At 36.7% G+C, this 20734-nt stretch overlaps 1 protein-coding gene across 6 annotated transcripts; it reads left to right on the top strand.

Annotated features, from left to right (window-relative positions):
• Positions 1895-19305, top strand: LOC109837854 (AUGMIN subunit 8-like). 6 transcript variants are annotated; one of them, XM_020406220.1, is made up of 8 exons: positions 1895-2154; positions 3287-3396; positions 4043-5370; positions 6125-6244; positions 16185-16301; positions 16456-16545; positions 18014-18121; positions 18745-19305. In XM_020406220.1, exons 3-8 carry the CDS (start codon positions 4126-4128, stop codon positions 18808-18810), a joined length of 1746 nt encoding a protein of 581 aa, XP_020261809.1. In that variant the 5' UTR covers positions 1895-2154; positions 3287-3396; positions 4043-4125; the 3' UTR covers positions 18811-19305. The 6 variants fall into 6 exon arrangements, with proteins under 6 accessions (XP_020261809.1, XP_020261810.1, XP_020261812.1 ...); XM_020406221.1 differs by lacking the exon at positions 3287-3396; XM_020406223.1 differs by lacking the exons at positions 1895-2154; positions 3287-3396 and adding an exon at positions 2841-3049.

The raw sequence follows: 20734 nt of genomic DNA, 5'->3' as shown, positions 1-20734 counted from the left end.
TACCTCAGTAAAGAAAATTTATATCCATATCTGCTAAAATCTAATAAGGATATGAATATACATGCGAATATATAAGCGGATTTACATGTAGATAAAAAACGGTTATATGAAAACTAGATATATTGAAAATATATATATATATATAGTTCATGTGATACAAAAAGGTTCATTAATATGTTTGTTATAGCTAAAAAGCTAAGATTAGACATCTTGATCATCAAAATTAACCTCAAACGACCATCAGAATTAACCTCAAATCTATAATCTAAGGATTAAAACTATTGTAACAATATGACCAATATGTATTTGGATATTTCGGATATCACTATAAAACCATATTTGTAACCATATTTAATCAGTTGTAGATTTGAGTAATCATATCTGTATCCTAATGGATACAATTATGGCTATTTCGTCAAATACGGATACGGATATAGTTTAGCACACCCCTACTAGCAAGCATTTAACTTGGGGAGGTACAGCAACACTAAAGCATATAATCATACGACATATTAGTATGATTCCCACATAATGCAAGTAATGTATTATTAATTGTTCATAGAATTATTACAGAGAGCACAATAATTATTTTTAATATTCCAATCCAAAAAGATAAAAATGTCGTGTTTACCTCATCATTCATCCAAAATGCAAAAAAGGGGGATGGATTGTGACATTGTGTTTTCTGCAAAACAGACAGGAAGTCAGATGAGCACCTATTCTTACTCTGTCCCTGTGACCGAGTCAGTCTGGAGGCCATTTCCTTAGCAGATTATCCATGAACATGCTTCCGGCTGATTATCTGCATGAAAATTTAATTTCTAACGGCACTTTTATGTTAATAAATAACGACAGTTCTCGTAAGCTACGGATAGTTCTCTTTCCTGCTTCCCATTGTGTTTCCGGGGAGCAAGAAACAACAAGTTCTTCGTTGAGAAAGAAACGTCACCGATTAAGCTGGACAGGAAGTTCAACCAGGAAGAGAGCTCCGGCTCTGAGGAAGTGGCGAAGGAAAAAGGTATCGTGCGCGCGTATTCGCAACGAAGAAGAAGGCGGAGGAGGAAACTTCTAATCCTTCGTCAAGTAGTAGTTTTTCTCTTGGGATCGATTTTCATGGATGTTTTCGTCAAATGCGTCCAATTTTGAGATAACTTCGGTGAAATGAGGAGGAGTGATGCTTTGGAGGAGGGATGTGAATGCCAGATGCTCAGGTTCACAGGAGGGAATATAAAATGCCATAATAGCATCGATATTTCAGTATAGTAATGTCGTAACGAAGGAGCTTAATAAAGAAGACACGAGGTGAAATTATGTTTTAAGATTTCAAAATTAAACTGGTGCAAGATGAAATTTTGGAAATCAAACTCTTAAAACGCGTAAATTACTACTTGAGTAATCAACTTGACGATTTTTCCTTTTTTATAATTACACTTGGAAAAATGTAACATCTCACCAAATTAACTTCCCCTTAAGACATACCGAGCCAGTCGCTACTAGATCAAGACCCAATCCCCATGTGCCTCCAAGGAAAACAGTGGGGCCCACCATTCCGTTACATTCGGCGCGTATTCGCCACGCAGCGGGCAGAGGCACGTACCCGCGCCCCGCTCTTAAGCTGTACCCCGCGCGTGCATCCGATCTGACCTCGTGTTTTCTTCTTCAGGAACCGGCTAACTAAGTCGTACCTTCGGCTCTCTGTAGCTTTGACGTGTAGTCACGCTTGTCCTTTTGGACTCCGTCAAGAGGGGCAGCCGTTGGCCGCGTCGTCGATGAGATTAGTAACGCTTCTTTAGCCCTTAATTACATTTTTTATGTCCTAATTATGAGGAGTAGAGGGATTAACGGTTCGTTCTGCTCACCACCACTGAGGCAATTGATGCGGAGCAAGAGTTGACCCCCTGCTAGCTTGCGGGGAGGTGAGCTTAAGCGCGGTGACCAGACTAAATGGAGTTTTCTCCTGCGCTAGCGCCCTTTTTTCTCAAACTTTAAACAAAACAAAAGTTTGAGAAATATGTTAGTTTCGAGACTTTTCCTCTTTTAAATAGAGACTTTTGATCGAGTTCTTGCGGAGAGTCGCTGATCGCTGCGATCGCCTCCTGTGACTCTTCTCCCACCCTTGCTTTGAGGTTCGCGCTTTCCCCCACGAATTCCGAGGTATGCCGCTAAATTAACTAGGGATTTCTGTGCGCACGAAGTTCTAGGAAGAAAAACCTAGACTTAAATCTTTGATTTTTGTCGTCTGAGGTTAGTTTCGAGGTTCGATTTTGTTCTAGCTCGTCTGATTTTCGTTTTATTTTATTTTATTTTATTTTGAATTTATAAGAATTATTTTTTTCGATGACTGTAGCAATTTAACGTGACTGACCTGAACTTTAGAAGCTAAAATCTGTAGATACTGTTGAGGATTTTTCTTGTTAAATATTTAGAATTTTCGAGGTTTTGTTTTGTCCTGTTTAATTTATCCGTGATGAAACCAAACAAAACCGTAGGCGATGGATCTTTACTAGATGTCAAAATCCAACTGACTTGGTTATAATTCTTAATGAGGTTAGTCCATGATCGGAGTTTTCAACGCCCTGCACGTGGATCTCATAAACAGCCAAGCTGCCAGCTTTTACCATAAATAGACAAAAATTTAAGGAATCAAAAGGTAAAACCCTAATTGGTCCTTTTACTATTTAACCCCAATTTAAGAGAGAAGGAGAGAAGAAGGCACGTTCATCCTTCGCTTTACAGACCAATGTCACTCCCGTGAGAAGGGCAGACGACAAAGAAAGAGAGAATTTATTATATGGCAGAGATAGCATTAAAATATTTGAAGAAGAACATGAATCCTCTTTCGGCTGTAGTGTTGGGATGCCCTCACACACATCTTGCTCCCTCTACAGTGAACCGGCAGCCTCCATCTTGTCTGCCCTCCTTGATACCATCCAAAGAAAAATCTAAAAAAGACACAAAACACCCTCTGTGGATTTGGGTTTCTTGTGATGAATTTGGACATTTCATCTCATACGGACACATGCATCGGGCTATTTCTCCTTTTCCATAGGTCTATGTCCAATGCATCTTTCATGGGTATCTCGAAAAAACAACAATCTCTTTTTTTCTTTTTGTGGATTAATGTAATTGTTTTTTAATCTTTTTAATGGACTTGGGTTTTCTCTGATGTTTTCATTACACCAGTTTGATATCAGATCCTGGATTGCTCAACTTTACAAAAGCTGACATTACTTTTTTAATTTCTCTGAATTATGTCGACTTTATACTCTGTAATGTTGTAAAGCAGCAATTCTCTTGAATTTGGGATGTATTCTGGGCAATTCATCTCTCTTATGGACTCTAGCACTGTGCTCGTGTTCTTCAGAGATCTCTCCTTGATGTCCTCTCACTCTTTGCGTAAGATTCATCAGCTAGGTTTATTCTTTTTCATCATGAAATTCTATTTTCCTTGTCCCTGCTGCCTTTCCCTTTTTGATGGGTTCACTATTCAGTATCCATTTATTTTGAATAGCTTAAATTATGTTATACTTTATCTCTTCTTTGTATTTCTTTATCTTGTAGAAAAAAAAATTGATTCTTTCATTTCTTTGTTCTCCATTTTGCGGTGGCTATCTTCTTTTTAGTGTGGTTAGATATGTCTCTTGATTTGTTGCTCCCAAGAAATTGAATTTCTGGTTCTTATATGTATTCACAATTGTATACCTTGTGTGCGTGTGTGTGTTCATTTTTTGTGAGTTCTTCGGTAAAACCCATTCTATACCTTTACCTTTTACTCCTTAATATGACCAAGTATTTATCTTTTGTGCGATGATTCGAACTTTAATGATTCAGATTTAATTTAAGTAACCAGTCTACTCTCTTTGTACATTTCAAGCGCTGCTGAATTTTTCTGTCTATAGGTATTCTACATATAGTGTTCTTTTCACGGGTTTGATGTTAATAAAGCATATTAAGTTCTTTCTGCTCTTTAGATAAACCAAATGCACTTTCTTTGCTGTTATAATGAAATTCTCCTGACCCTTGGTACGACTATTAAGTGCAGGTTTATGAGTCCATTGCGATTGGTGTAAGTGCAGAGTTCTATGAAGAAAACATCAACATGGCTTAATCCGGAAGATTCCAGGGATGGATAAGTGTACCTTGGAGCCTTTACAAACTGTAGCACAGCTGAAAAAAATCCAGAAAAATGGCAAACCAAGGCTGCCTTTGGCTCCTTCGGAGAAGCATAATTCTGGGCTTGTTTCCCGAAAACATCTGACTAGAGAAGTTGCTTCAAGATATAAGTCTGGTATCACAACAAGAGCTAATCCTAACACAAATCCTAGAAGATACCCATCTCCAGATGCTAGTCATCATTTCCCTACTACTGGAGCTTCACTTCCTGAGAGAGCTCAATCTGCTGAGAGAAGGCCCTCTACCTCTTCTTCAAGATCCTCTAGTCCTAACCGATCTTCAAAGCCTTCCATGTGCTTGTCTTCATCATCAAAGTCAACAACGCCAGTTAATGATTTCGCCATGGAGATGCACAATACCTCATCACGGTCCCTAGCTACACGTACTCTTGATGGGTTGTGGCCTTCTATTAGAAGTCTTTCATCTTCTTTCCAAGCAGAATCTTTTGCTGGTAAGAAGGATAGGATGGTTACCAATGCTTCTTCAGATCAAGCATTGAAGTCTTCTACCAATATGGTGACTGCGAGGAAAAAGACCCCTTTGGGAGGGAGGAACTCATTGGATCTTTTTGAGAATTCCAAACCTGTGGAGAATTCAACTACGAGACCCGTAGATAAAAAGATGTTGCCTGGAGTGATGGATGGGAAAGTGACCTCTACTAACTTGGCAAGAAGCGGAGGTATTTTTGATAAGGTTTCACAATCTGCCTCTTCGTTGATTTCATCGAGGGGAGTTTCACCAAGGAGAATGCCCATATCCAGAGCCATTCAACAGCCAAGAAATGAGATGGCCAGAAAAGTGTCCCTTAATGCGAGTGGAAGAGGAAAACACGATTCAATTTCCAGTCTAAGTGCTCCTTCACACCCAGTTAGGACTCAATCATCTCCCATCCCCAGATTGCATCGTCTTCCATCTCCTAGTAGGACTTTATCTGCACCATCCCTAATCTCAAAGACAATGCAGAGTCCACTCAGAGCATCATCAACTCCTTTCTCTTTATCAAGATGTAAAACAAGTCAAGTATCTGCAACTCCATCTGTTCTGAGCTATATTGTTGATGTTCATAAAGGGAAGAAGAGTGAGAACCATGTAGATAATGTTCATCAGCTACAGCTGCTATACAATAGGGATTTGCAGTGGCGCTTCGTAAATGCACTAGCACTGGATGCATTGTTCATTCAAAAAATAAGAACAGAGGTAGGAAAACTTGATGCATTTCAGTTCTAATGGCCTGAAATTCTGTATATTAATTCATGCCATTGTTAACTGATATTACTTATAAAAGAAACAAATGTGTCGTTCATTTCTTTAGATACTTGTAGATGATGCATTATGATTTATTTTTGTTAGAAGTAATATGAAACAGTTTATTTAGGTACATGGGAATATGGAGTCGTATAAACTATAAACTAATACCCCAGTGCACGCAATGCATGACCCAGAACGTGGAGTGACATAGTCAAATTCTACTGTAACATATTCTATAAAATCTAATTTGACATTAGATCTCAGTGCAAACCTGGTTGTTCTATAGCCTATAGACATCTAGATATGTTCAGAATTATAGCAGCCTTCAACTGGGATGGTTAAATGGCTTTGATTGGGCTGCCAGAATGCTTGACCTTCTAAATTCAACCGTGGAAATTCAATCCTCTGACTTCGCCATATCCGTGCTTCAGATACCTCTGACTTCGCCATATCCGTGCTTCAGATACATACTTTTTTAGGAGGCTTGGAGACACACAATTCCATTTCTGCAGTCTAGTTACTGGAGTTTGAGGGTGGAATGTAACAAAAAGAAAATAACCCCATATTGACTTTATCTTTGGACATTTGTGAATCAAAATTCAGTGTGCTTTTATTGGTTACATATGATTCCATTTATACTCTGAAAAATCTGGTTTTATTGGACATAGGCAGTTCATGACACTTTGCCCCCTTAATGAAACAGAATACACTATACAATGTCTGGGACACTACTGCAGTTTTGTGGGAATCTGTCACCCTTAAAAGAATCTGTATTCAACAACTGAAGCAAGAGATGAAGCTGAACTTAATTCTGAGAGAACAGGTAATGTATGGTCAGTATTTTTCTTTTTCTGGCTCATGAATGTACTTGATGAATGATTCTTCTGTTAGATAATTCTGTCCACGAGTCATGTCATTGTTAAAGTTCCAAATAACAATTATCAATTATTACTCTATATGTTGAAAATATTAACATATATTGCCTTAATTCCAAAATTATAAGAGAAAAAATTAATTCCAATGTTTACATACTCCTATTGTCACGACCCCAAATTCCAAACCTAAAAAGAATATTAGAGCCGGACTAAATCTGTGAAAAATCCTCCAAAATATGCATTCATTAAAAGACCATTAAAATAATCTCTTCATTGATCTAACACCAACAATAAATATTCTCTATAATCCAAAATGTCAATATTAATCCAATTAACTTGATATAACAAATATTCCTCAACTTGAAATAAAACTCGCCCTAAAGGAAAAATCTCATTATTACAAAACTCTCAATATCAACTAAGCATCAAGGACTTTATTCAATATTCACCTAGAAAATAATAACAGGCCTGAAATTTATTCCTTGCTCCATTCTATGAATTTGACAAATCCTCAATTCCACCTAATCCCGAGTCTCTGAAAAGAAACGAAAATAACACAACGAGTTCACAACTCAATAAGTGGATAAATTCATACATTATACACTGATTTTGCAAAACTAAAATATTTTGACAAGAGATAAATAAAATATAAGAATGATAGAGACTCATCAATGAAGTCTAGTACTTGATGCAAATATTTAAGAAAACTAAAAAAACATGGAATGGAAATAAGCAGGCTACATCTCAATGCGGTCAACACTTCATATTCCGGTTGACTTGGTAAACCCTATAATTATTAAGCCCGTGGATCCGGGACGGTGAGACCCAAGCTAGGCTCTTAGCGCTAAAATAAAAACCTCATAGAGACACATTGAGCCATGTTTTAATAGCTTGTTTATATCCGACATATACCGATATATTGACTCGAGATGCATATGTTTAAAAAAAAGAAAAATGAACAAAGTTCATATAACCAAGTATGTTATACAAAAATACCAAAGGCCAACCAATAGTGAAATCAATCAACCACATATGCATCTTAACCTACTACTATATGAAAATACATAATAATTGATTGAGAAAATAAGCATAAACTTATACCAAATAACCACGTGCATTCATCCAATCAACAATTAGTATGCAAGCAACCATACAAAGGGTATAATCCATCAGGAACAAACTTACATATAGTCAATATAATTTTATATGAAAAATACGCAGCGAATAATATACAAATTCACCACTTACAATAAATCCGAAGATAATCCGGCTAATCCTCACAATACTTCCTCGGAATTTTGTGGAATCCCTAAATACGACATACAAAATAATCATCAATATAGTCATCTCACTAATTATAATACATACACATATCAAATCATTTAATACGACTATAGTATAACAATAACTTAGTACCTCAATTGTTATAGCTTTGACATAATAATAATTTTTTTTAACAAATCATGACTGATCCACACAAGGAGACAAAAGAGCAATTTTGATTGCTCCATTTATGCAACGTGTAGGTATGTTGCTAAAATTAATTAGTGATGTTAAGATGAGGATTAAATAAAGGTAAAGCTTGGATTTGTTTGTCTACCTTTCCTCCCAGGTACGCACTCCCTCTTGAAGTTGATGTCCGGTTCCTTTTTTTTCTTTTTTTTTAAGAGGCCGAAGCGGAAGCCGCGGAACACATACGGGAAAGAAGAGAAGCGGCTGATGGAATTAGGAGTTGTGTAGGGTTTGTGGGGTATTTATAAAGGCTCTTTTTGCTATTAGAACCCTTTAATAACTTTTGCATAAAAATCCTTATACTTTTCCTTATATATATTTATCTAAAAACTTAAAATTATTACATACTACCCCTCTTAATAGAAGTTGTCCTTAAAACTTGGACATACCTGAGTCTTCAAATAAATTAGGATAATTTCCCTTCATCTCATCTTCGTGCTCCCAAGTAACTTCTTTAGTTGAATAATTTTTCCATAAAATCTTCACTAGCTTAACAATTCTTGACCTCAAAGCTTGCTCCTTTCGGTCCAAAATTCTAACTGAATACTCTGAATATGTCAAATCTTCCCTAATCCCAAGAGGCTCATAAATCAATACATGACTCGGATCAAGTACACACTTCCTCAGCATTGATACATGGAAAACATTATGAATTTTAGCCAACTCTGGAGGCAATGAAATTTTGTATGCTACAACTCCAACCCTCTCCAAAATCTCAAATGGTCCAATATATCTCGGACTCAACTTGCCCTTTCTTCCAAATCTCATCACTCCCTTAGTAGGTGATACTTTAAGAAAAATATGATCGTCGACTTCAAACTCCAACTTTCTTCTTCTATTATCAGCATAGTTCTTCTGCCTGCTTTGAGTTATACGAAGCCTCTCACGTATCAGTTGAATCTTCTCAGTAGTAATCTGCACTATCTCAGGACCGAGCAACCTTCTTTCTCCTACTTGATCCCAACAAATAGGTGATCTACATCTCCTACCATATAATGCTTCATAAGGGGACATATCAATACTGGAGTGATAGCTATTGTTATATGCAAACTCCACCAAAGGTAAATGTTTTTTCCCAGCTACCCTTCAAATCCAAAACACAAGCACGAAGCATATCCCCCAATATCTGAATAGTCCTCTCCGATTGCCCGTCCGTCTGCGGATGATAAGATGTGCTAAAACCCAATTGTGTTCCCAAGACATTATTCAGACCTTACCAAAATCTAGAACGAAATCTCGAATCTCTATCTGATATAGTAGTCACTGGTATCCTATGCAATCTCACAATCTCCTTAACATATAATTCAGCAAGCTTCTCAAGAGAATGAGTAATTTTACAAGGTAAGAAATGAGCCGATTTAGTAAGCCGATCAACAATCACCCATATAATGTCATTATCACTCTGACTCCTAGGAAAACCAGTCATAAAATCCATTGTTACCTCCTCCCACTTCTACACAGGAATTGGAAGAGGCTGAAGTAGTCCGTCAGGCTTCTGATGTTCAATCTTGACTTGTTGGCACATCAAACACCTAGATACAAATTCTGCAATATCCCGCTTCATATCATTCCACCAAAATGTTTTTCGCAAATCTCTATACATCTTCGTTGATCCAGGATGAATTGTATCGCCGAACAGTGCGTCTCCTCTAGGACTTCTTTCTTCAACTCCGGATTATTAGGTATACATAAGCGGTTTTTAAATCTCAAAGCTCCATCATGAACTACAAAATCATGTTGAAGTCCCTGTTCCACATCTGCTTTAATTTTTACAAGAACCGGATCATTACTTTGTGCAGCCACAAGCCTGTCAATCAAAGCAAGCTGAATTTTAAGATGAGCAAACATCACTCCAGATCCTCGAAGTCGAATATCAATATCAAGTCTCCTCAAGTCCTCCAGCATATGCTTCTGACTTGTGATCAAAGTGGCTACACTAGCATTGGACTTCCTACTCAAAGCATCAGCTACTACATTTACCTTACCAGGATGATAATGAATATTAAAGTCATAATCCTTCATTAGCTCCAACCATCGCCTTTGTCTCATATTTAACTCTTTAAGTGTGAAAATATATTTAAGGCTCTTATGATTTGTGTAGATGTCACAAGTCTTCCCGTACAAATAGTGTCGCCAAATCTTCAATGCAAAGATAACAGCAGCTAACTCCAAATCATGTGCTGGGTAGTTTTTTTCATAAGGTTTAAGTTGTCTGGATGCATATGCTACTACTTTCCCATTCTGCATAAGAACACAACCAAGGCCAATATGAGAAGCATCACTGTATATCACAAATCCACCTGATCCAGAAGGAATCGTGAGTATAGGTGCAGACACTAATCGATCCTTCAACTCCTGATAGCTCTGTTCACACTTCTCTGTCCAGTGAAACTTGACCCATTTCTGAGTCAATCGAGTCAAAGGTGCTGCGATGCAGGAAAATCCTTCAATAAATCTTCTATAGTAACCAGCTAATCCCAGGAAGCTTCGTATCTAGGTCACGGTGCTAGATCTCTTCCAATCAACAATTGCCTCTATCTTTGAAGGATCAACCGACACTCCTTCTTTAGAAATAACATGCCCCAAAAATGAGACACACTCTAACCAGAATTCACACTTCATCAACTTTGCATACAATTTGTGTTCCAAAAGTAATTGCAAAATAGTTCTTAAGGGTTCTTCATATTCCTCTCGGCTTCTAGAGTAGACCAAAATGTCATCAATAAAAACTACAAACTGGTCAAGAGTAGACCTGAACACCCTATTCATCAAATCCATAAAAACAGGTGGAGCATTTGTCAATCCAAATGGCATCACCAAGAATTCATAGTGTCCATATCTTATTCTAAATGCAGTCTTTGACACATCTTCAGGCTTAATCTTGAGCTGGTGATAACCAGACCGAAGGTCAATTTTTGAGAACACCTGGGCGCCCTTCAACTGATCAAATAAATTATCAATCCGAGGCAAATGATGTTTGTTCTTCACAGTCACCCTGTTCAATTCTCGGTAATCTATACAAAGCCTCATACTCGCATCTTTTTTCTTCACAAAAAGTATTGGAGCACCCCAAGTAGATACACTCGGCCTGATGAAGCCCTTATCTAACAACTCCTGTAATTAAGTCTTTAACTCCCTCGTCTCTACTGGTGCCATTCGATAAGGTGCTTTTGAGATTGGCCCTATTCCTGGAATTAAATCAATAGCAAACTCAATCTTCTTGTCAGGTGGTAGCCCTGCCAAGTCTTCAGGAAAAACCTCAGGGTATTCTCGAACAATTGGAATTTTATCCAAAATGATTTCCTTCTCGGTACAAACTACACTAGCAAGATAACCCTGACAACCTTTTCTTAGAAGTCTACAAGCTCACATAGCTGAAATAACACATGGAGGTACACTAACACCCGTCCCCTCGAAACAAAACTCGGACTCCCCAAGAATTCTGAATGAAACTCGCTTATGAAAACAATCTAGATATCCATGATAAGTAGAGAGCCAATCCATTCCAAGAATAACATCAAAATCATGAATATCAAGTAACACAAGATTCACAAGCATTGTTCGATCTCCCACTACAACCTCACATCCCTTAAAGATGTGATTAGTGATCATACAATCGCCAAATGGGGTGAAAACTGATAGTTCAGATTCTAAAAATTCTGGAGTTCTGCCCAACTTACTAGCAAAACTATGAGATATAAATGAATGAGAAGAACCAGAATCAAACAACACATGTGCGAGCTTAGAGGAAATAACGAGTGCATCTGTAACGACAGAGTTAGATGCGAGATCATCATGTTTCGTCAAAGCAAATACTCTCCCTTGTGCCTTAGATTTTTTACCATCATTAGGTGTAGGCTTCACTTTCTGATCATCAGTCTTGGTTCCCTTCTTTGCTGGACAATCTCTCATAATATGGCCCTATTGGCCACACTCAAAACAACCTCGGAATAAAGAACAAGCACGGCCTTTGTGATTTTTGCCGCATTTATAACACTGTCCATCATGTCTCTGAATAGGAGGACCTGTCCTCTGCACAAATTGCCCCGATCTCTGCACTGGAGCTCTTGACCCTCGAAATGTTGGCTTCTTAAAAGGCTTAAAAGTTTACATATCTTTTTGATTACTCTCGTCCCTTATCCGCTTCTTCTGATCCCAGTTCTTGTTTGGTTCATCTGTAATCTTTTCTTCCTTACTAGCTTTTTCAGCCCTTTTTGCTCGCTCCACTACCTCCTCAAAAGTCTTTGACATGACTATTGTGACCTTCTGATGGATTTCGGGCCTCAACACATTCTCAAACATCTCTATCTTATCAAATTCTTCTATAACTAGCTCAGGTGCATATCAAGATAATTCATTAAACTTAGCTTCATATTCTTCCACTGTCATGTCACCCTGCTGCAAATCCATAAGTTCTCTCTTCTTGCGAGATCGGACGTACAAGGAAAAATATTTGTCCCTGAATAATTTAACAAATCTGCTCTAAGGAATATCCTCCCCCTCAAGTGATAAACTAGCCTCCTTAGTTTCCCACCAGATCTCTGCATCTCCCTCTAGCATAAAGGTAGCATAAATAAAATTTTGCTCCTCTGAACATCCCAAGGCTCTGAAGTACTTCTCCATTTTCTTCAGCCATTCTTGTGCCACTGTTGGATCAGAACCTCCCTGAAAAGATGGTGAAGATATCTTCTTAAACTTTTCAAAGTCACTGCCAATAGGTTTAGTCTTTTTTTGTGTATTTAGTGCTTCGCTCAGCTTCTCAGTTGCCTTTGACTGTTTTTCAAGGATCTCTATTTACCTCTCCATAAAACCACTCTGCATTTCAATGGCGAGTCCTTCAACACCTCACTGAGCTCCAGTATTCCCTCTCGTAATCCTAGCAGTACGGGTAGCCATACCCCTACGAGTTCGGGGTCCTGATCTTCCCCTGACATTCCCATTAGGAGCCTTATTTGTAACATTTGGGGTCTTAATGTTTTGTTGACCTGTATCATCATTTCCACCAACCCTAGTCCGGGGACACCTACTCGATTGGGGTATACTTAAAGGAAGCGTAACCCCTGCATTAGCCTCAAGTCTAGGAGAAGACCTCTCTTGCCACGAGCCATCTCAATCTAACATTACCAAAAATAAATATGTTTAGTACAAAATATTCATCGTATTAATATTTATTAAATCAATTCATAACATATTCATCACAAGCATAAGTAATCAAATAATATTTTTTCATGAAATGCATACACTAGTCATACCTTAAACTACCCAGACTAAGTCTTTTACCTTTAAGACAACAAAACTAAAGAGACTACGTGATCCATGGTTCTAATCTTATATATTCCTATACCTGAAATTTGATCTAATAGTGTTCATGTTGTCCTCGATCACACTTTAAAATGAAAACATCAACTTTCATTTCTAGGCATCAAAATCCAATATATTTTTCTTTCATTACTTAATCATCTCCAAAATCAACTAGGACCTACAACCTAGGCTCTGATACCATTCTGTCACGACCCCAAATTCTAAACCTAAAAAGAATATTAGAGTCGGACTAAATCTGTGAAAAATCCTCCAAAATATGCATTCATTAAAAATTAAAAGACCATCAAAATAATCTCTTCATTGATCTAACACCAACAATAAATATTCTCTATAATCCAAAAAGTCAATATTAATCCAATTAATTTGATATAACAAATATTCCTCAACTTGAAATAAAACTCGACCTAAAGAAAAAATCTCATTATTACAAAACTCTCAATATCAACTAAGCATCAAGGACTTTATTTAACATTCACCTAGAAGATAATAACTAGACTGAAATTTATTCCTTGCTCCATTCTATGAATTTGACAAATCCTCAATTCTACCTAATCCCGAGTCTCTGAAAACAAATGAAAATAACACAATGAGTTCACAACTCAATAAGTGGATAAATTCATACATTATATACTGGTTTTGTAAAACTAAAATATTTTGACAAGAGATAAACAAAATATAATAATGATAGAGACTCATCAATGAAGTCTAGTACTTGATGCAAATATTTAAGAAAACTAAAGAAACATGGAATGGAAATAAACATGCTACGTCTCAATGCGGTCAACACTTCATACTCCGATTGACTTGGTAAACCCCACAATTATTAAGCCTGTGGATCTGGGACGGAGAGACCCAAGCTTGGGCTCTTAACGCTAAAATAAAAACCTCATAGAGGCACATTGAGCCCTGTTTTAATAGCTTACTTATATCCGACATATACCGGTATATTGACTCGAGATGCATATGTTAAAAAAATGAAAAATGAACAAAGTTCATATAACCAAGTATGTTATACAAAAATGTCAAAGGCCAACCAATAGTGAAATCAATCAACCGCATATGCATCTCAACCTATTACTATATGAAAATACATAATAATTGACAGAGAAAATAAGCACAGGCTTATACCAAATAACCACGTGCATTCATCCAATCAATAATTAGTATGCAAGCAACCATACAAAGGGTATAATCCATCAGGGACAAACTTACATATAGTCAATATAATTTTATATGAAAAATACGCAAAGAATAATATACAAATTCACCACTTACAATAAATCCGAAGATAATCCGGCTACTCCTCACAATACTTCCTCGGAATTTTGTAGAATCCCTAAATACGGCATACAAAATAATCATCAATATAGTCATCTCACTAATTATAATACATACACATATCAAATCATTTAATACGACTATAGTATAACAACAACTTAGTACCTCAATTGTTATAGCTTTGACATAATAATAATTTTTTTTAACAAATCATGACTGATCCACACAAGGAGACAAAAGAGCAATTTTGATTGCTCCATTTATGCAACGTGTAGGTATGTTGCTAAAATTAATTAGTGATGTTAAGATGAGGATTAAATAAAGGTAAAGCTTGGATTTGTTTGTCTACCTTTCCTCCCAGGTACGCACTCCCTCTTGAAGTTGATGTCCGGTCCCTTTTTTAAGCCGCGGAACAGAGACGGGAAAGAAGAGAAGCGGCTGATGGAATTAGGAGTTGTATAGGGTTTGTGGGGTATTTATAAAGGCCCTTTTTGCTATTAGAACCCTCTAATAACTTTTGCATAAAAGTCCTTATACTTTTCCTTATATATATTTATCTAAAAACTTAGAATTATTACACCTATTATATACACCATCTTAATACTAAGCTGACAACTACTTTGTGTGACTATTGGGGAACCCTAAGGCAAAAACATGGACTAAAACAATATCGTATGTACATACATGCATACATGCATGAAAGCATGCATACATGCGCGCGCACATTCACATACATATAGAGTATAGACAGATACATATACATACCATTCATGGATTTCCGTCTTTCATCCACGTGAATATGCATGGTTTCGGGAAGGGTGATGAAATTTTTGATGATTCCCCTTTCAAGATGGAATTCCACATGTATAGTTCTAATAATCTATTTAAAATATGGATTGTAGTCTTTGTTTAGTGAGGGGATCTTTTGAAATACATTCGTCCAAAATAATAAATTTCCATTTTATTCTTATATAGAATACTACATAAATTAAAATTCAAAAGACTGTTTTGTGCACATATAATAAATTTTAAACTTTTGAACATGCATTGTCCTGCAGCTGATTTATCAATTCTTCTGTCTGTGATTCATATTAATTAACACTCAAATTATTTACATACGGACTCCTTTAACTTATCCTTTGGATATACAGTATTATGATAGATTTTCCTTTCTAAAAGCCAGTAATCCTTTATGGTGCAAAACACTTGTTGGAAGAGCCAAAGACTCATGGTATATTTCACCTTAATTTGTGATCAAGCTGTATTCTGCAAACTAATCCGAATCAGAATCAGAAGAAAAATGATGTCATTGCTTTTTGAATTTTTAAGCATCAAAATTATCTTTTTTTCTCTTGGGAAAAGCACTATTACAGCCTAAGGAAATATATCCTCGTTATTCAGAGCATCTTATGTACCTTGAGGCTCTAGAAGTCTACCGTTTTAAAGTGGCTACCTTGTACAAAGCATCAGGTTACATTGTTGACCCACTAGTTTAAGCTTTTGAGTAAGGTGATTATTTGACAGGTTTGTAACAGTTGCATTACCCATATTTGTTGCCTTCTTTATTTGTCTTATTCGTGTTCTAACCTTTCCTCCTATCTCATCATATGGTTCTTATCCTTCTCCTCCTTTCAGTTCATGATGTTTTTATTTATGTTTTAAATCAATAAATTTCCTGGGTATCTTGCTTGAGTTGCTCGGAAATCTGTAATAGGATCTTCTTAAAATTTAAGCTCAGTTATCTGAAGCTCTTGCGTGACATTCAATTTTCTGCAGACATCATATCTTGACGAATGGGCTGTATTGGATATGGATTACAATAATTCATTATCGGGGGCAATTGGAGCTTTGAAGGCAAGCACACTCCGACTTCCAGTTTCAGGGGGTGCAAGGGTATGATTGATTATCATGTGATCAGAAGCACAATGTAAAACATGAATTATCATTTTTATAATCATTCATGATAGGTTTTGGGAGAAGTTTATTAATTTTCATAGAAATGTTCTCAAGAGTTATGTCATTTTATGTTTGCCTCCTGCTTTTACAGGGTGATGCACATGCTGTGAAGCATGCTATTAGTTCGGCAGTTGATGTAATGCAAGTAATGGGATCTTCCATCTGCAACTTGCTATCAAAGGTGAGATTGGGCTCTGTTATTTTTTCACTCTCCGTTTCTGAAGTATTGAAGATTTAAGTATAGATATTATGCAAGAACTTTGGGTGGGAAATTTGTGGTTTTGAAATAGTAGTGATGAAAATATCATACATATGGAAGGGATGTTGGCTTTCTAGGGGAATTCCATGGATAATCTTTCCTTGTTGTCTCAGTTCTTTTTAATCTTCCAAGTATAGATATTATGCAAGAACTTTGGGTGAGGAAAATTTGGGTTTGAAATAGTAGTGATGAAAATATGATTACCCGTTAATAAAGGCAACTAAAAGAAAATGTGAGGTTCATGATAATTATTCCTAGACAACAGACCTTGACAATCACTTCCTCTTATTCTTCTGCTCCTTGTAATTATAACAGAGTCCTGAACATATTCGTAACTGTACACTGAGTCTATCATAATCTTTGAAGCGACAACATTTCTAGTTATTATAGTTTGGGCTTTCTTAAAAAACCTGCCTTACCTACTGTGGCTTCATGTTTTCCACACAATTCTAGCATTAAATTAGTTGGATCATTTGCTTAGATTCCACTAGAAGTTTGTCTGATCTTTACTATTCATTGCAAGCACTATCAAGTTACTTCAATGAACTTGCACTGAAAAATATGTGCCTGATGGCGTGGTTTCCAATGGTCTGTATCATATGATATACTATATGGTGTCTGAGTAACATAATATTAAATTCTGAACCTGCATGGACTAACTTGATGGCCAAGTGTATAAGCTGGTACCTGTCTATAGTAAAGCAAAAGCAAATATTGATGGAAAAAGCAGAAGCCTCTCCACATTATAAGCTGGTACCTGTCTATAGTAAAGCAAAAGCAAATATTGATGGAAAAAGCAGAAGCCTCTCCACATCATTACCAACATAGGTATCTTGGCTTTTTAAGTCATGATAAGAACAAGTTGTAAAACCTCAAGTCTAGATTTGCTGTTTTCATTGCCTAGTCCATCACTAATTGCATTTACTAAATAATCACATATAATCTAGGTACTTGAACTCACATGTAACTGAAATTCTGTGACACTAGGTAACTCCCATGTAGCTGAAATTCTGTGACACTGGGACTTAATTGAGCTTGAATAAGCTTTCAAGTTGGCCTTTTAATAGACATGTTAAAATAAGTGTTCGTATGGATTTTTCGCTTTTAGTTTTACACTCTTCTTCCTAGTCAGCTTTAGTTCTTGATTAATTGCTCAAATTTATATTTCTAACTTGTCTCCTTCCTGATACATAGTAGATATGTATAATTTGGGTTTCATAACACTTGGATTGAGTAAATAACCGATTTTTATGAATTAACTAGTCTTTGATTTGTCTAGTGAAATCGATTCAAATTCAGTATGCCTTTCCAGAAAATGCTGAATTATAGTTGTAGCTGGGTGTTTGCGGTCTCAAATTTTGTAATATGACTCAGATCATATATTTCGCAGGTAGAAAGTACGGGAGTGCTTGTGTCTGAACTTGCGGCTGTTGCAGCAAAAGAGAGAGCCATGCTTGACGAATGCAGAGAACTACTAGCTTCAACAACGGGAATGCAGGTAGAAATATAGTTGTATTTGTTTTGCATGCAGAAACCAAACATGTAGTTTCACATTGTAAGATGTGAAATATTGTTCTAATATTTTTAGCTGGAACAAGGATTACACCCCATCAATATTGCTATCAACTCGATTCCATGGACCTACCATCTAACTTCAAACCTAACTATCTATTCATGGCCGGCAGTTTGATTTAGGTGTGAAATACTACCTTGCTCATCGTCATTGTAATTATGTAGAGTATTACATATCACATTGTACATGACTGCCTTTACTAAGAATTGTGCAATTAGAACTGCTCGAGTCTCTCTGAAAATGGGAAAAGGGCATAATTACATTGTATTGTCCCTCAAACTTTTTTGAAAGGTGTATTGTATTAGAGTTCGTTGCTTCTCATTTTGTATTTGCTGAAATCAGTATCCAGCTCACTAGTTTCAAAAGCTACTTGCAAAAGACACAATCTCTAAAATAATCTCCTCCTATTTTTGGTCACCAAACAGCTCTACTAGCTTATTGACCAAGTCAATAAGACACAAGCTCTTAGATAAGACACTTTTTTTGGTTGCCAAACAGTGCCATAATACTACAATTTATAGCTGAAGCTGATGATCTATTGTCAACAGGTTCAAGAATACAGCCTCAGAACACAACTCATACAACTGAAACAGAGAGATCGTAAGGTTCTATAGCGACCGTGGACTCATACAGTTGAAGCCAAGAAGTTTACAAGGGGGCCGTGACATTTTCTCGACCCGCGCCCTCTCTCATTGCTAACAACTTACATCTTTTAAAGTAAATACATGTTTGTGCAGTGAGTGTAAATTCGTTTTACCATGGTGGGAGATTATTCTTCCAGATCCTAATGTAATTTTTGTACTACTCACAAACAAAAAGAAGAGAAAAGAAAATAGGAAGGAAGTAAAGGGGATAGAAGCATTGTGCACTTGGTGTTACTAACTACTCATCATCAGTAACAGCTTCAGTTTGGCAGGAAAGCCATGATCACTGAGTATAAGTAAAATTGAAGCTTTAAGGGATATACCTTCATGACCACAATGTTCTCGTTTTGCTTTGTAATTTGCTATGATATTTTGCTTCTGACTTTGAAGAATTTGGCTGGGCATGATGATGTCCTCCCCAAATACCATTGATTCAATTACCTGTACAAATGAACTTTTCCTTTTTTTTTGGTGATAAGCTCAGCTGATTACTGTTGCGTCTTATGGGTTGTAAACTTGTAATGGTTTGCTGGGGACTATGGAGCACACAAATAACCACACACACTAAGGGGTTGTAAACTTGTAATGGTTTGCTGGGGACTATGGAGCACACAAATAACCACACACACTAAGGAGTGTAAGCACCAACAACGCAGAGTATTTTATGTGGTTCGATCAGATGTGCCTACATCCACTGTCCCTCAAGTGGGATATCCACAATGTTCACAAACCAATATGCGGTGCAGCAAATACAAGCAATACAAGTTTTGCATGGAAGAAACTTGAAACCCCTCACACATCTCACATCTTTCAAGGAATATGAGAATACCGATCACTCAAGATCTTCAATAGACCATTATCACACTACACAAAAAGAACCCGAGAACACCAATCACTCAAAAGTTATAAGGGAAGGCTCCCTCTCACTTGGAGGATGACATTCTCGAACACAACCATTAATAGAATGGCACAATATAAGAGGATGGTGCTTGACAAGAAGGGTATGAAGAAAATTGCTGACTTCGAAAAACATATTTTTCTTGAGGAATGAAATGTTATTCTAGAGAAAGCTGAAAGTTTAGCTTACCATATGCAGGCTATACACCAAGTGTGTCATGCAAGCCAGTTGCAAAACGTAAGCTGACATACAGGATGCGCCAGCTAAGGAAGAACCTAGGCCTAACAAGAAGGATTGGCGAGGGAATAAGGTGGGAAAGAAGGGGAAAGTCAAAATGGCAAGCCACAACAGTGGGAAATTGGGATACTTTACACGTGAACGCATGCATCAAGAAGGCACTCACCCCATCCTTAAATGATGCATTAGTTTGCGGTCTAATTTTTTTTTTTTTTTTTTTTTTTTTTTTTTCTTTATTTTTTTTTTTTTTTTTTTTTTGACTTCTACTGATTCTCCTCATTTGTCAGTTGCAAACTCAGGATGCTCAAACCATGTAGTCCGGGAACTAGCATAGATTTGTGGAGTGTTATAGCATTTTGATAGAAAATGAGCAACTCTTCAAGGGAAAGAATATGGAAACACTTGGCCTTCTTCCCAAAGTCTTGCATGTTCAAAAGAATAGGTGAAATTCTTTTAGTGTTTGGGGTATTGCATTTTGGTTATGATGTTCATTTTTAATAAAAATATTTTATTATTATGGGACATAATTGCCACAATATTGGACAGCCTTTGAGACGATTTATTTTTCGTTGATGTGAACAATTTTGTTACAAAATACATGTAGGCTGTCTAAAAATCACAACAGATAGCTAACCCCTATCAAACTTTAATCAACATCCCGACAATGAAAGTTACAATCAGACGACTTTCACGTCAACAAAACGAAAGCTGCAATTGGAGGATTTTTATGTAGATTGAGAAATGTTATAATTCAACGAC

The sequence above is a fragment of the Asparagus officinalis genome, chromosome 4 (assembly GCF_001876935.1).
Source record: "Asparagus officinalis chromosome 4, Aspof.V1, whole genome shotgun sequence".
Lineage (NCBI taxonomy): Eukaryota > Viridiplantae > Streptophyta > Magnoliopsida > Asparagales > Asparagaceae > Asparagus > Asparagus officinalis.
Note: the sequence above shows the minus strand (reverse complement) of the source record. Positions and strands in the feature narration are given on the sequence as shown.